This window comes from Gigantopelta aegis, chromosome 6 (assembly GCF_016097555.1).
Source record: "Gigantopelta aegis isolate Gae_Host chromosome 6, Gae_host_genome, whole genome shotgun sequence".
NCBI lineage: Eukaryota > Metazoa > Mollusca > Gastropoda > Neomphalida > Peltospiridae > Gigantopelta > Gigantopelta aegis.
In genome coordinates, this window is record NC_054704.1 from 50,670,500 (window position 1) to 50,687,999 (window position 17,500).

Genomic DNA, 17,500 nt, shown 5'->3' on the forward strand with positions numbered 1-17,500 from the left:
TCATGAAGTGGCGACAGCAGGTTTCCTCTCAATATCTGTGTGGTCCTTAACCATATGTCCGACGCCATGTAAATAAAATGTGTTGATTGCGTCGTTAAATAAAACATTTTCTTCCTTCCTTGTCTAAATAACCATTACTTCTCAGACGAACGTGCGTTTTTAGAATTATGAAAAATGTATTTTTGGGTATTACAAAAACCTGGATGACCAGAACCACTATAGGTGTACGAAAATACTTCTAATTTAAATGATTAAAAACGGCTTTAATAGTGAAAAGTACGTCGTAGTGTTTAAAAACCAGGGTTTGTCACTTTAAGCTTCTTTCTAGGACTTAATACCAAATGCTCCAGAGCTATCCAGAGTTCAACATGGAAACAAATATACACAGCAGACCGAGCCGTGGATGGGAACACGGGCAAGAGGTTTTTCGGAAACACGTGTTCACACACTGACTGCAAGGACGACAACCCATCCTGGACTCTGTGTCTAGGAAATATGCAAACTGTCAGTTCAGTTACTATCCACAACCCTGATAAAGCAAGTAAGTCAAAGTTTTGATTTTGCCGAAATACAGGTACCGTATACGCGTAATTAATTTAGTTCTGCTGTTGTTTAAAGTCAAAACGTGTCTACAGGAGATCATTTGCTAAACTGAACCTAAACATCCATAGAACACACAGATTTGGGGTAATAAATGGGTCTTTGATCGCACAGACGTTTTACGGCGTACCTACCAATCCACCGGCCACAAACTCGCCCTGATGATCCATATAGTCAAATTCTCTTAATTGCATAGCCCTGGTGCATATACAATGTATGCTAATAACAGGTATAACCGATTATCCGATAGAGCTCCATTTCCAGATTATAGCCAAAGGTAAACTTTACAGATAACTAATGGACATCTGTCTTACTCTTAACTGTATGAGGGAATGTCAGGGACTTGTTTCAGTGGTTTTTTGTTGTTGTTTTTACAAAATACATAATTTTATTCTATGTTTTGAATATACTTACATTAATTTTTCTATTTTCCTCAGCCATTTTACAGTAACACTGTATTTTAATTTTACCATTAGAATTATTGTATTGATAATGTTCATAAGTTCATTCATAAACTTGTCTTTGTTTCACACCCAACAGCTGGTGTATTCTTGTGTGTGCTTATGTGTGGTTAAACATTCATTCATTGTTGTATTTTAGAAGGCCGCCTAAAGAACATCAGGATTGACGTATACACAGAGAACCCCAGCAACCCTGGAGCGGTACCAATATCATGCGCCACTATCGGCAGCATGCCCGTTGCCGATGGAATCTCGATTACGCTTGACTGTCCACTGAATGTGGTTGGTAGTTACATTAAAATTAGCAAGACTACAATGGGCAGAGGATGGGGAAGAGGATACTACATGTGTGATGCCCTAGTTCTTTGTGAGGTTGTGGTGAACGCAACAGCAGCATCTGGTAAGTTCAAATTAGGTGCATGAATAACCAACAACGTCCCTCCACCACCCAAACCCCCCCTCCCCCCCAAAAAAAAAAAAATTCACACAAAAAACCAACAACAAAACAACAACAACAAACAAAATAAACAACGGGACACAAACAACATCCGCTGTTGAATACTAAACAATAGTACTTGAATGAAAATCCCTCCTTTCTTGCCCCCCCCCCCCCTTCTGTCTTTCTCTCTCACCCCCTCTGTCTTTCTCTCTCACCCTCTCTGTCTTTCTCTCCCACCCCCTCTGTCTTTCTCTCTCACCCTCTCTGTCTGTCTGTCTCTGTCTTTGTCTCCCTCCCTCTCTCTATCCTACCGGCCTCGGTGGCGTCGTGGTTAGGCCATCGGTCTACAGGCTGGTAGGTACTGGGTTCGGATCCCAGTCGAGGCATGCGATTTTTAATTCAGATACCGACTCCAAACCCTGAGTAAGTGCCCCGCAAGGCTCAGTGGGTAGCGGTAAACCACTTGCACCGACCAGTGATCCATAACTGGTTCAACAAAGGCCATGGTTTGTGCTATCCTGCCTGTGGGAAGCGCAAATAAAAAATCCCCTGCTGCTAGTCGGAAAGAGTAGCTCATGTAGTGGCGACAGCGGGTTTCCTCTAAAAATATGTGTGGTCCTTAACCATATGTCTGACGCCATATAACCGTAAATAAAAAATGTGTTGAGTGCGTCGTTAAATAAAACATTCCTTTTTTTCCCCTCTCTCTATCCTTCCTCTCTCTCTCTCTCTCTCTCTCTCTCTCTCTCTCTCTCTCTCTCTCTCTCTCTCTCTCTCTCTATCTCTCGCTCTCTCTCTCTGAGATGGTATACAATGGACAAATCTTCTGAACACCATAAAAGCAATATTTAATGAAAAATAATATTTTCATTGTATTTTTTTGATTACATGTAACATCTGCCAAAACTATTTGAAAAAGGTTATGCTTGAAGTATCTCCCTTGAACCGTCTCTTCATACATGCACCAATGCTGCCGAAATGAGTGATAACATTCCAGTTGCTTATTTTGATTTATGACTATCTGCTATAACTTTTAATTTAATTGTAACACAATTGTACATACATTCATACATACATACATACATACATACATACATACATGCAACGGCACGGGGCAATTTGTGAGGCCAGAAAGGATTTAATTATCCCCTGCGCCAGTGCGTTAATATCTCTGTATGTAAAGTCAACCTCGACATACATACAATATACATATATTCATACATCAATACATACTAGCCAGTGCCAGGTCTGGCCACTGTTTCATGCACATAAGCGGGATTGACCGCGCAACTTGTAGACCCCATGCATATAGTTGAGTTAGAGAGCATCCTTTTTATGGATGCCTCAGTGGCTCAAACGGTATCAAGGCAAGTCTGCAAAGTTGCGGGCGATTCGGTGCCATAGGTTCGAATCCCAGCAACGGCACGGGACAATTTTTGAGGCCAGACAGGATTTAATTATCGTTAATATCTATGTGTATAACATTCCATTCCAATATTTATTTACATGCTCCTATACCACTAGAGTTTCGAGCATGTTTGTCTCGGGTCCGATCTCTGGATAGCCAGTGGTCTGACCTGGAACAGAAATATTAGGACAATTTTGAACTTTAAAGCCAAACTAATTCAATGGGACTTTATAAATTTGTTTGCGCAATCCAAATAATGTATATAACAGTCAACCTCGACATACATACAATATATAGATATTCATACATCAATACATGCATACTACATATATTCGTTAAGGGCCAACCGCGAGGTTTGTAGGCCACACGTATTTCGTCGGTTAACTGAACATTCTTTGTTAAGAATGCCCCGGTGGCCGAGTGATTTCGGTGGTGGTCTGAGAAATACGGGCAATTCGGTTGCTGAAGGTTCGAGTCCCAACGACGGCATCAATTGAATTGTGAGGCGAAAAGAAATTTTTATCCCCTGTGCCCGTGCGTTTATATTCTTGTATGTACTAGTCAAACCCGACATACATACACTATATAGATATTCATACATCTATACATACTTGCCATTGTCACAAAACCATGGTGGTCTGAGAACTGCGGCCGATTCCATGCCTGAGGTTCAAATCCCAGCAACAACATGATACAATGTTCGAGGACAAACAGTTTTTTTTTCTTGTTTTTTTTTTCACATGTGTCTGCGTGTTTATAGCTTTGTAGGGGTCGGGACGTAGCTCAGTGGTACAGCGCTCACCTAATCCGCGATCGATCTAGGATCTAGGATCGATCCCCGTCGGTGGGCTCATTGAGCTATTTCTCTTTCCAGCCAGTGCTCCACAACTGGTGTAACAAAGGCCGTGGTATATACTATCCTGTCTGTGGGATGGTGCATATAAAAGATCCGTTGCTGCTAATCGAAAAGAGTAGTCCATGAAGTGGCGTCAGCGAGTTTCCTCTCTCAATATCTGTGTGGTCCTTAACCATATGTCTGACGCCATATAACCGTAAATAAAATGTGTTGAGTGCGTCGTTAAATAAAACAGTTCCTTCCGTATAGCTTTTTATGTATTACTCAACTAAAAAGTGTTACGTTCAACTGGCTCTGTGCACTGTAATTATACGATCTACAATGATACTATTATCCTGTTCAATTATTTAGACCCTGTTACGGACGCCTGTCTCCAGACGTTGTAACAGCGAAGGTGGTGAATTACTAAGAAAATATATATAATATGGTTCGACGAGCCCCCAGTCTGCAGAAATGGCAGACGATTAAACTAATACTTCAGTTTATAATGAATGATCACTTCTGACTTTCTCTAAACAACAAAACCAACACAAATCAACATGTAATCATTTAATACATAAACAGCTAACTGTCACCAAGGTGACTTACACTGAATACAACAATCTGTTGTACTGACCACTGCTCAAACTACGACACTCACTTTATATGTTCTCTATACAAATGTTCAATGATATCATCATTAGCTTGTCAAAATTATCCTTGCATTCGCTAGAATTAATCCATTTTCCAAATAGCATTTCGTGTTCACGCGAAAATTCAATGTATGTTTGTGCTTCACGTTTAAAATGCCGACGGAATTTTTGTCGGTAAGCCTCCGGAATCAAAGCGTAACCAGATAACACTGCAGCTTTCAAAATATCATAATCTGAACTATCTTCTACAGTCAAAGAAGCAAAAATGCGTTGTGCTTTTCCCTTTAACGTGGAATAAAGTAAGACTGTCCACTTATCTCTCGGCCACTCAGCTTTAATAGCTATATTTTCAAACAATGAAAAACATTCATCAACCTGGCTTTCATTAAATGGTGGGACCATACGTAGGTAACGACTAGCATCAAATGGGGGATGGTTATAATAACTGTCAGGTGAATCTCGGTCACGCGATCTATTTCTAATATCATTTCTGCCGCGCTCTGAATTCATCTGCTCTCTACGAAATGCTAATTCGCGTTCATCTTTCTCTCTTTCATATTCTCTATCGCGTTCCTCTTTCTGTCTATCGCGTTCCTCTTTCTGTCTATCGCGTTCATCTTTCTCTCTTTCATAATCTCTATCACGTTCCTCTTTCTGTCTATCGCGTTCCTCCTCTTTCTGTCTATCGCGTTCATCTTTTTCTCTTTGATAGTCTAGTCTAAGTTTTAACATTGCTAGTGTATCTCCCTGGGCACTATCCCCAGTTGACCAATCAGATGGTGCCTTTTCACACGCATTCTGATCATCGAAAGAAATTATTCCACGTTCAAGTAAAACTCCAGCTAATTTTTCCCTTATATAACTTACTTTAGCCTTTTCATCAATTTCTACTTCGTAATGGTTGGCTATTTCTAACAAATCTGATTTCCTTAAATCATTTAACATACTGCTATCATTTTCAGTGATCAATCGTGCAATAATATCACTTACATGCGTTTGCTCTTTAGAGGAAGTCATTTTGTGATCATATGTAATTTAAATGGTTCTTATCCCGGACGTGAGCTCCCAATTCTGTTACGGACGCCTGTCTCCAGACGTTGTAACAGCGAAGGTGGTGAATTACTAAGAAAATATATATAATATGGTTCGACGAGCCCCCAGTCTGCAGAAATGGCAGACGATTAAACTAATACTTCAGTTTATAATGAATGATCACTTCTGACTTTCTCTAAACAACAAAAACCAACACAAATCAACATGTAATCATTTAATACATAAACAGCTAACTGTCACCAAGGTGACTTACACTGAATACAACAATCTGTTGTACTGACCACTGCTCAAACTACGACACTCACTTTATATGTTCTCTATACAAATGTTCAATGATATCATCATGTAGATTCATTCGGCTGATAGGACGGTTCCCTCAGTTCAGCTCTGCGGCACTTCAAACGACAGGTAGATAACTGGACTTCAATAAGCTTCAGTTCTGCGACTCTTCAATAATATGTTAATCCAACAATATTGTCCTCTGTGGACATCAGGTACGTGGTTGTACACTCCGACCCTTTCTTCGGTCAAACAGCCGTAACGTCGCTTGGCACGGAGCTTCTATGGAACTGCTACACCAAACCTCAGACAAGACTTTTATGCACCAGGCATGGTCCTTGGAGATATGAGGTAATCTCACGTAACATTATATAGTTCACATTGGATTCACAAGCACCAACCGTTTTATGTTGGCAGTAAATACATTATACGCTTGTGAATGACACATGATAGTTTCTTTGACTTCCACAACAAATTAAGCTCTCATCAGTAGCAGATAAATAGATAGGCCAAGTTGTTTCCACAGCTTTGTAATGAGTGTTCGTAGTGAGTGTTCCAACGTTTAATTATTGTTAGTTGCACACATATGGTGGTTAGTGAGTTTAGTGTCGTTGGGATGTTTAAACAGATGGCCTTACACATGATGTCTGTCTGCTATACATCTGACATCATAACAGACCCAAAGTTTTTTGCAAATGTTACGTTTATTTCCTATTCGATATTTGTTTTCTTTGCATTTACATGAAAACAAACCCAAACCCCGACAGGTGTTATATACAAATCCTCATATAAAATGCACGAAGTTGACTTAATTCCACTTTTTTAAAATCTCTGTGACTTTTGAATGCACGTTATTTCTCCTATAAATAACTAAGGTCATTTGCATATCAAAAGCATCATTCTATAGTGCGTTTCAAACTAATGTTCGGTTCTATCGTCCTATCCGCACAAATCGTAGTATGACCTATATTTAAGAAAATATCTGTAAACATGAAGCAGGCGCGGATTCAGGTGGGGAGTTCAAGTGACAAAACCTCAGTTTGAAAAAAAAATATTTATGTGCAAAAAACTTTGGGTCTAAATAATTGAACAGGATAATAGTACAAGAATAAACCCATTTATCGAAGGACACACACAAATACATAGCTGGTGTTTGTGGTGGGTAGTTTTTGTGAAAAGGTATTCATTTTGCCTTAGTAATTATATTTTTCAATATTATATTAAGTTTTATAATATTATTTTGGTCCAATTACAAAACCATTTTTATAGAATTTAAATTATTTTGATAAATCGCACTTAAAGGCAATGCCACACGGTACGACTGCCTCGTCCGAGAGTAACTGAATTGCATAGCAGTCGAATAAAGTTGTCTTGTCGCAACAGGCTAGATGTTATCGTACGAGGAACTCGTATCGTGTGACGTCACCTTAAGACAACTTTAGTATTCTGACCGTGATGCTGAAAGGGTAATAATTTAGCGAGATTGTTTTTATTACCCTCTTTCAGAGATCTCTTGTTTTTTTTGCAGTCACCTGTCCAAATGGTTTTCAGGCGTTCGGAGGTTCTTGTTACTCCGTTCCCGTTTCCCAAACTGCGTCATGGTTTGAGGCCAGGGTAAGATATGCTTACTACAATTCTTGAATAAATTTATGGAACTTGATTAGAAATCGTAACGATTTGAAGACATAATGTCACGGACTAAAGGATTTCCTTTAAAATTGAAAGATAAATGAAAGTTATATTTACTTGCAGGGGCGAATCCATTAATATTTTCGGAGGACTTTAGGAAAGAGGACTATCCAATGAACGTTATATTTTAAAAACCCAAACGCACAAACGGACACACACACACACACACACACACACACACACACAGAGAGAGAGAGAGAGAGAGAGAGAGAGAGAGAGAGAGAGAGAGAGAGAGAGGTGCGCTTTGTGTACTGGAAGACGACCCTATGTTGCTAGTAAACATGTAGCAAATTATTCTTCAAATCGCTAAACAATATTTGGGACTGAAATTCCGAAATAATAAGGATTTGTTTTAGGTGGGACCGGTCCCCTAGTCCCCCTGGATTCGCCTCTGATATAATTATTTTATCGTGCAACATATTTCACTCAGAAAGGTCTTTATCAATAGCATAGAGCCAATTTTACATGGCAACAGTATGCAATAAATATAGAATATATATCATGTAGTGGGGTCGAACTGATTTGTGGCGAACTGGTTCGGGGACAAAACGTCTTTTACCCACATTAAGACTGGCTGCCGTGTTGCATTTTTGCATTACCCTTACATTACTATTACAGTAACACTTTTGGGGAGCCAGTGTACAGAAAAAAAAATCGCGTTATTATTTAACTTACTTGAATAAATAGAATATCAGGTTACTACGTTTTGGCGAGGTTTAGATAGCAGAATATCAGGCGAGCTTCAGCGAGCCAGTTACACCGTTATCGAACCAAGCCAAATAACTACGATATCAAAACGTAGTAACCTGATATTTGTTTCTATTATATAACATTTAGTGAAATATCTTAAAATATCAGTGAAATAAAAGTGTTATCAGTCACTCAGTGACGATTAAACACATTTTAGAGTGAAATATGTATTATCGTCACTATAGAAAGTGTTATCTTCACAGTAAGAAAGCCGGAACTATTTTGCTTCTGGCATTTTAAAAACTAAAGGTAAATTGCCAAATGTTATATAAAAAATATAAAATTTCATTTTTTTTTTTTTCAAATATGATTTATATTTCATTTCGTGAAGTTTGCAATCATATCACACTCGTCGCCGCGACTCGTGAGATATGATTGCAAACTTCACGAAATGAAATATAAATCATATTTGACAAAAAACGCATGAAATATCCTCTATAAATCATGCAACCCCTTTTAAGTTCTATTTGTGTAATATGTTTCAGTCAAAAGCGGTATAGAAACTATTAGTATTATCGTGTAGAAACTATTACCGGACTCGCTTGATGCGCAGTCGGTTTAGGATCGATCCCCATCGGTGGACCCATTGGGCTATTTTTCGTTCTAGCTAGTGCACCACGACTGGTATATCAAAGGCCGATGATTAATAAACCAATGTGCTCTAGTGGTGTCGTTAAACAAAACAAACTAACTATTACCGGAAGTCGGATAATAGCAGGTGCCCGAAAGCACCTTGGGAATGGCATAGCCAGCGAAAACGTTAAGGTCTCACTACACAGATGTCATCTGCCATTGAAACCCATGTTAAAGTGCCCAACTTCAAATGAAGATTGCCAATAGAACGGGTTCTCGTTGGCACAAACAACGTACACCATTGCAAACATGCATTATGTAAGCATTTATTTTCACTCCAAAATTGAGAACATTTCCGTCTCAGTTTTTTGTTATATGACCGCATCTGGCTGTAGTACCGGTCCGAAAAGGTGGTTCATTATCCGATTCACATCGAAGACTGTCACAATTATGAATCCGCCGTTAAGATATTACATAATCTGTACGTTAAAACACCTAATGAGGTGTTTGCTCGACATTTATTAGCGGCACAGTGTCAACAACCCGGTAAGTCCATTGACGAAATTTTACAAAAACTACGGAAATTAAGCAAAGATTGTAATCTGAAGGTTGTTACTGCCGGACTACACATGGAGTTACTGTTACGTGTTTCATTCATCTATGGTCTCCACTAATACGACAACGCCTACAGGAAAATAAAACTCTTGATTTACAAACAGCTTATGGTCAAGCAAAGTCCTTAGATTTAGCCCAAAAGAATTCTGAAGCCTATACTTTATCATGTGGGAACTCTGCTGCAACAATTACTACTCCATCACCTAATTCCATTAATAATGAAGATCAGCACACATCAGAGGAAACAGAACATCACGCTTTTGCTGCCACATATAAAAGGTGTTATTTTTGTGTTGGTTCCGTCCATAATAGACGAATGTGTCCAGCCCGCGAAGCATTGTGTAATAAATGTAACAAAAAAGGTCACTTTGCAAAGGTTTGCAAGTCTAAAGGTATAATCCTAGTCACACGAGTACGACCGCTACCCTATTCTCACCAACAATATGTGCCATGAATGCATACACATCTAGCCTCTCACATGCTGTGATAAATGTACAAATAAATGGATGTAGCTTATCTGCACTTGTAGATTCGTGTAGTTCTGACAGTTTCATTAGTGAGAAAGCTACTAATAAGTTAAAACTGGAGTTCCATACACAAACCACTATGAACACTAAAATATCTGGGTACTGCGTTGCTGACATTATTGACAATGGTCAGCACTATACAGGTACCCGTCTTGCTGTCCTGAAGGATCTGTGCAGTGATGTCATCCTCGGTTATGATTTTCAGAAGCAACATAGTCGTTTGACTTTTGAACTGGGAGGATCTGGACCTGAACCTGAACTTGGCGTAAACTCAACTTCAACGTGTGCACTGTCGGCTGCCACAGTTAATGAACCATCACTGTTTGATAACCTTCTGCCAAATGCCAAGCCTATTGCAACAAACTCGCGATACTTCAATACGGATGACAGAGGTTTCATTCAGTCAGAGGTAGATCAGAGGGTATTATCGAACCCAGCACATGCCCATGAAGGGCACAAGTAGTTGTTGTGAAGAATTCAGAGACAGGTAAGAAAAGACTGTGCATAGACTACTCCCAAACAATCAATCTGTACACTGAACTTGATTCATATCCTCTACCACGTATTGAGGAAATGATCAACAAACTGGCTAACTACAGAGTATTCTCAAGATTTGATTTGAAGAGCGCATGCCACCAAATTCCAATAACAGCATTAGATAAGAAGTACACAGGCTTTGAAGCAAACGGAAAGTTGTATCAAGTCTGTCGCATTCCATTTGGCGTGACAAATGGTGTTGCGGTATTCCAAAGGCAAATGTATAAACTCGTTACTAAGGAAGGTCTGAAAGATACGTTTCCCTATCTTGATGATATTACGATTGTAATCAGAGTAAGCATTACCTCAATCTCAAGGCTTTCCTGGATATGGTTGAACGTAGAAAATTGACTCTTAATGACTCAAAATCGATCATATCAACCAGAGCTATCAAGATACTGGATATTTGATTGAAGATGGAACAGTCAAGCTTGACCCAGAGAGACTTCGTCCTCTTCAGGAATTTCCACCGCCGAAGAATCTCTCCTCTCTCCGTAGAGCACTAGGCATGTTTGCATATTATGCAAAATGGATCCCGGATTTCTCAAACAAGATTCAACCACTGATTAATGCTATTTGTTTCCCACTGGATTCATCAGCTCGTATTAAACACTGTATTATATGAATGACGTACACGTAGAAGACGCCTAGTCGTTGAATTTGGGTGAATTGGAAGAAATATTCGGACCAGAAAATGACCCTGAAGAATACTCTCCAGACAATATAGCAACGCATGCTGCATCGGCCTCTTCAAGCAGAATTTCAACTAACAATCGTCCTGTTGAGCGAAATCAGCTGATCGAGAATGTACAGTCACTGACAGCAGATGATACCGATAACGCACGCTTTGCCAACAAAAAACGCAAATATTCAAAACTTCTACAACAAATTGAAATAAATATTGATCCCATAAGTGCACCTAGCAGTGAAAAATCATCGTGTAAACCCCAAATTAAAAACGCGACAAGTGACCCCGTTTACCCGATCATGGCCTCTCAAAGTTTTCAAACAAACTTGCAAAACACGAAAGAAAGAAGTGTTTTATTTAACGACGCACTCAACACATTTTATTTACAGTTATATGGCGTCAGCCATATGGTTAAGGACCACACAGATTTTTTTAGAGGAAACCCGCTGTCGCCACATAGGCTACTCTTTTACGACAGGTAGCAAGGGATCTTTTATTTGCGCTTCCCACAGGCAGGATAGCACAAACCATGGCCTTTGTTGAACCAGTTATGGATCACTGGTTGGTGAAAGTGGTTTACACCTACCCATTGAGCCTTGCGGGGAACTCACTCAGGGTTTGGAGTCGGTATCTGGATTAAAAATTCCATGCCTCGACTGGGATCCGAACCCAGTACCTACCAGCCTGTAGACCGATGACCTGCCACGACGCCACCGAGGCCGGTCTGCAAAACACGAATATTACAACAAACACAGCTTCCAACATCAACAAAATTACTCAAATGACACCTACCGTTAATATGATAGGCAGTAGAATTGAAATTCACAACAAATATGAATTAGCAACGTAGCAGAAAAAATAAAAAATAATATATTCCAAATCTGGTTGATCGACAAACACTTTTTACATTTCAGACCGTTCCATATTGTAGGGTAGGCCTCTATTTGAAATTTTGTTATATTCTTCCATCTTAAAAGTTGTTTATTGGTATTGCTTTGAGTTTAAAGCATTATGATGTTGTTTTTGCGTCTATATAAATAAAAATTGGTTCAAATAAATACACAATAATATTTTGTCATATAACTAGTTTTGAAAATGTTTTTCCAATTTCGTTACCCCCATGATGGACTCTTCCTATCGATTGACGTCATTCAGTTACAGACACGTTTGACAAAATGTGAGAGTAATTTCGTGAATGAAAATAGTTCGCTATTTATATTACATTAAACATAAAACATATATAATTTACAGAAAATAAAATCAAAGAAGATAAAATATATTTTACAATGGAGATCACCAGTTTCCACTGGGTTTTTTCTTCTCGAGGTGATATCGTCTAATTGACGGTGGACAGGCGAATCCGTCAATCCACCATCAATTAGACGATATCACCTCTCGTAGAAAAAAACAAACATTTCCGTAAGACAACCACGAGTAAATATATAGCCTGTATAGTAGTACTATACAACACATACCAAGTTACCAACCGATGTTACCAACAACAAGATCTACAGCCTATACCATCTAGACGCTTTGTTTTATGTTTTTTTGTGTTGACAAGAAAACAATAAACAAAACGTCGAGTTCACATTATTATTGTGACTAGAAACCACGCGCACGTTACACGTGTGGTTTGGGGTTCAGTTTACGAATCATATCTTCTCGCTGAATGCACGCGGCTATAATGTCAGAAGATTTATTTAATTTTAATTGTCAGACTTGTTAATCAGTTCCCATGGATTTGCGCAAATTATTTGCTCCCGTCTCTGCTGCAAGTGTGTCAAAAACGGTCACTAACAGCGCCAACGATTCTTTATCGACGGTAAGCTTACCGCATTCGCCGGTGACAACTGAAAAGCTGGAAGACAAGACCGGTGAATTCAATTGTGTAATGTGTATTAGCATGGGCGTCTTTTGGCGGGGGATATTGGGACATGCCCGACCCCAAACAATGTTTTAATTTGTGTCCTAAATAGATCTATGTCTATGCCCTGTAGTTGAATATTAAAATCACCCCCACACCCCATAATTTAACGTCGTTAAAATAGTTTATGTCGAGACTGATCAAAGTCAAACTGTTGTGTTGAAATAAAGTTTCTTAAGCGCATGTGTTCGCCATTTTCCGAGTTGTTATACAGACCGACATTATAATTCTTTAATAATACTGGAAACTGCAAATCAAAATGTAATGATCAATTTATGTGTGACATCCAATAGCCGATGATTATTAGGTGTCACTTGGTGGGGGACGGGAGGATATGGAATGCAACAAGGACATATGTTTGTTCTGCGCGAACGGCGGTTGCTCAACAAAAACATTTATCATAAACAGCCCCCCCCCCCCCCCCCCCCCCGGTTTTTTTCCAGCAAATGCCGGCTATGGTCATTTGTAGACTTAATTTCCTAGTGACCTGATAACAAATAGCAACGCCAAGGTTAACATGTTAGCAGCGGATATGTTATCAGGCAGCGACATAATAACACTTCGAATTATCATGTAGGGGTTATCGAATTTACGGAAGCATTTATATTTATATGATTAAATTGTAACATTTATTTTGTAATCCTATGATGTCGACTTTTTTCAGGTTGCCTGCTCCACCATTGGGGCCGAACTGGCTGTAATTGAAAGTATGGCCGAGAACGATTTCATAAAAACAACATTCTTTGTGGCTGGAAGTAAGAATATTTAAATATCTCAACAGGGAACTCATTTTACTTCCCCCACTATCCACCTAAATTTCAAGCACGTCTATCCATGGTCCAGCTTCTGACTTCACTAGTGACCAACCTTAGGGCAGAAGGTGGGGTGGGATGGAGGGGTTGTGTGTGTGTGTGTGTGTGGGGGGGGGGGGGCTGAAGAATGAAGTGAGCAAAAGTTGAAATTAAATTTAGTGCATCACAACTGGTATATCAAATGCTGTGGCATGTGATATCCTGCCCGTGGGATGGTGTATGTAAAAAAAGATCCCTTGCTACTCATGAAAAAAAGGTTTCAGGTTTCCCCTCTGAAACTATATATGAAGAATTATTTACTAATGTTTGACATCAACCAGCCGATGATTAATAATTCATTAAAAAAATAATAAAATAAAAATAAATAAAATAAATAATTCATTCATTATGCTCTAGTGGTCTCGTTAAACAAAACAAAATCTAAACTTTCAGATTTCTACTGGACTGGGTTGCAAAAACTTGCCGATGGTATGACCTGGCTTTGGATTGATCCCAATGCGGTACAGGGAGTGCCAAACGGACCATCTAACGTCGCCACTCCGTTCGAAGACTGGGATGTTGGACAGGGCGGCATACCCAACATCTTCAACTGTATGAATATTGACAACGTCGGGAACGGCCCCATGTGGTTTCAGGATGATTGCTTGCATTTTCACCATTTTGTATGCGAGAAGAGTCCAACGTTCCCAGCGCCGACACCCATAATGTGTTTCCAGTAGGATTCAGCACTATAGTCTGTCCCATCATTCTATTAAAATGTTTTTTATTAATAATTTCAGTTTGGTTTGACGTAAGAAGAAAAGTAAAAGTGTTTTGGAAATAATAAAGAAATACAATGTGTGTGTGCCATTTACAAATCAATCGGCTCGGAAATAAATAATTTGTAGTAAATTATATAGTATGAAAAAAATGCGTTCTCTGTGGATTTTGTTTGCTTGTTTGTTTTTTGTGTGTGTGTTTTTTTTTTTAACCTCTGAAGCTGCAATTCGACTGTAACACTTATATCTTTTGGCAATTGAGATTTTAGAATATATCGTCAAGTTGAATGTTCGTACTATGAAGCGCCAATCTTCGATTTTTGTTAGCTGCAATTTATTATGCTAGGAAGACACTGCACGATTACATTATTTTTGGTTGTGGGGGAAGAGGCCTATATACAAGTATAATTTTAATTTTTTTTTTATGTAAGACTATTTGTAAATATTAATCGGCTTTATTCTACAACAAATACTTTGGTGGTTGGGGAGGGTAATATTTAGAGCCTAGTATTATGTAAAAGTGCATGGTACCATCAAAACATAAACATGTATGAATTGTTTATTTTTGTTTTGAGATTTAGATCATTAATTTAGTTTGGATTACGTAAAAAGTAAAACAAAACATTTTACCGTTGAATTAAAAAATATTATTTAGTGATAAAGGGTTATGATTTTTAAAAATGGGGTGGGGTGTGTACTCCCCAAAATGACATATAGCATTTATGGCCCTGTCAACCTGTTGTAATCTTCACAAGCCAATGTACCATTACGTATTTCATAATTAATTAAAAAGGGCAGGATTCATTATTTAAAAAAAGTTCCCATCATCTTCTCTCTCCGGCCAGGTATAAAGTTTAGATGAGCACTTTGAACGTCTAGGCCAATATACAAGTATATTAAAAAAAAAAAATATTCATTTTTGTCACACGTTTTGCATATTTACAGAGGGCAGTTGAAATAAGAGCTAAAGTGAATATTGTCAACAAAGTTTCTTTTACAAATGGAGCCATATTGCGCTATTTTTACCATAAGAGAAGGAAAGGAAGGAAATGGTTTATTTAACGACGCACTCAGCACATTTTATTTACGGTTATATGGAAGAAAGAAGAAATGTTTTATTTAACGACGCATTCAACACATTTTACTAACGGTTATATGGCGTCGGACATATGCACACAGATACTGAGGGAGGAAGCCCGCTGTCGCCACTCTTTTTCGATTATCAGCAAGGGATCTTTTATATGCACCATCCCATAGACAGGATAGCATATATCACGGCCTTTGATGTACACGTCGTGGTGTACTGGCTGCAGCGGGAAATAGCCTAATGGGTCCACTGACGAGGATCGATCCCAAATCGACCGCGCATCAAGCGAGCGCTTTACTACTGGGCTACATGTCGCCCCCACCATAAGAGAAAGATGGGGGAATTAAGGGGCATACTCACCCACGGAATGTTGAAAACTAGATGTTCTGAAATGCAATTCCCCGTTGAACCAGTTATGGATCATTGGTCGGTGCAAATGGTTTATACCTACCCATTGAGCCTTGCGGAGCACTCACTCAGGGTTTGGAGTCGGTATCTGGATTAAAAATCCCATGCCTCGACTGGGATCCGAACCCAGTACCTACCAGCCTGTAGACCGATGGCCTAACCACGACGCCACCGAGGTCGGTAAACCGTACCTGAAGAACTACTTGAATTCACCTAGTGGGGCAGTACCATGGCAGAATAACATGATCTGAGAACTGTTATGTGTGGCCAAACAAACTATATGTGAAACAAACAGACCGTTAACAGTGTATATGTGTAATCAAAATGTCATAAATATGTAATAAAGATGTCATAAATATGTAATAAAATCTATTATGTTAAAAAAAAAAAAAAATCAATATAAAATAAAATTAATGTGAAAACATAATTTGAAAATACATAAATATACATTTCCATCCATTGAAAATACATAAATATACATTTTCATCCATCCCCCTCCATCCCTCCCTCCCTCTCCATCCCTCCGTCCCTCCATCCCTGAAAAAATAAAAACATATCCATCACTTTTCACCCCTCTTTATTAACAACTTTATTTTTTTAAATGTTTTTTGTAAAGATTTTAGTTTTTTTAAATTTTATCACCAAAAGTCTGTTCACAGTTAATTAACAGTTAGCAGTTCACACTACTCATGATCACTACCGTTGTCCTTCTCCTGATCATCTGTGAAGATCACACCAGACTTCTTCTTGTTCATCCCCTGGCTTCCCTTGCTTGCAGGCACCTCTCCCTCTCCCAAGACCTCTGTCTGGACCTCTGGCACGACCTCGGCCTCTCCCTGCACCTGTGCTTGTGGCTGAGCCTCTGGTTCTGCAGAGGTTGTCTTGTCTGCCTTGGACCCTTCTTCGCTCCATCATCCTTCTTCAATGCCATATTCTACAAAATACTACCAAGTAATTCCAAAAACGTCCAAAATCTTCCAAATCTCTCAAGCAATGTCGATGTACACTCTATGAAGTTCGAAAACGCAGTGAGTTCGAAAACGCAGTGAGTTCGTAGCTGATCGGGAGCAGTATTTATCCAATTCGTACGACGTCGGAGTAGACCGGGAGTAGTCGTAGTACAGTCGTAGTACAGTCGTGGTAATTCGTGGCGCAGTCGGGCCAGATCGTGCTAATTCGTGGTATAAATTTGTGTTTGTTACATTTAGGGTTTTGCATTAGAGATAAATGTTCAAGAATATGGGGGCGGGATTTCTGTAATACAGCTATTGAATAAACTGATTAAAATACACACATTTTGTTTTTGTTCTTGGAAATCAGGGCATTCTAAATGTACTTAATAATTTGAGAAATCTTTCTATAAAATACCAAATACATATACATACAATTCCTTGCTTTAGAGGG

The 17,500-nt window shown here is 39.0% G+C and overlaps 1 protein-coding gene across 1 annotated transcript in view; it reads left to right on the forward strand.

Annotated features, from left to right (window-relative positions):
- The window catches only part of LOC121374599 (CD209 antigen-like protein A), a 14,967-nt gene extending 286 nt beyond the window's left edge, over positions 1–14,681 (forward strand). Inside the window, exons 2-6 of the mRNA XM_041501704.1 lie at positions 329–541; positions 1,201–1,461; positions 7,257–7,342; positions 13,696–13,786; positions 14,276–14,681. Of these exons, the coding sequence (XP_041357638.1) occupies positions 329–541; positions 1,201–1,461; positions 7,257–7,342; positions 13,696–13,786; positions 14,276–14,562 (938 nt within the window). The 3' untranslated portion in view covers positions 14,563–14,681. The remainder of the gene's footprint in view (positions 1–328; positions 542–1,200; positions 1,462–7,256; positions 7,343–13,695; positions 13,787–14,275) is intronic.
- The last annotated feature ends 2,819 nt before the right edge of the window (positions 14,682–17,500 follow it).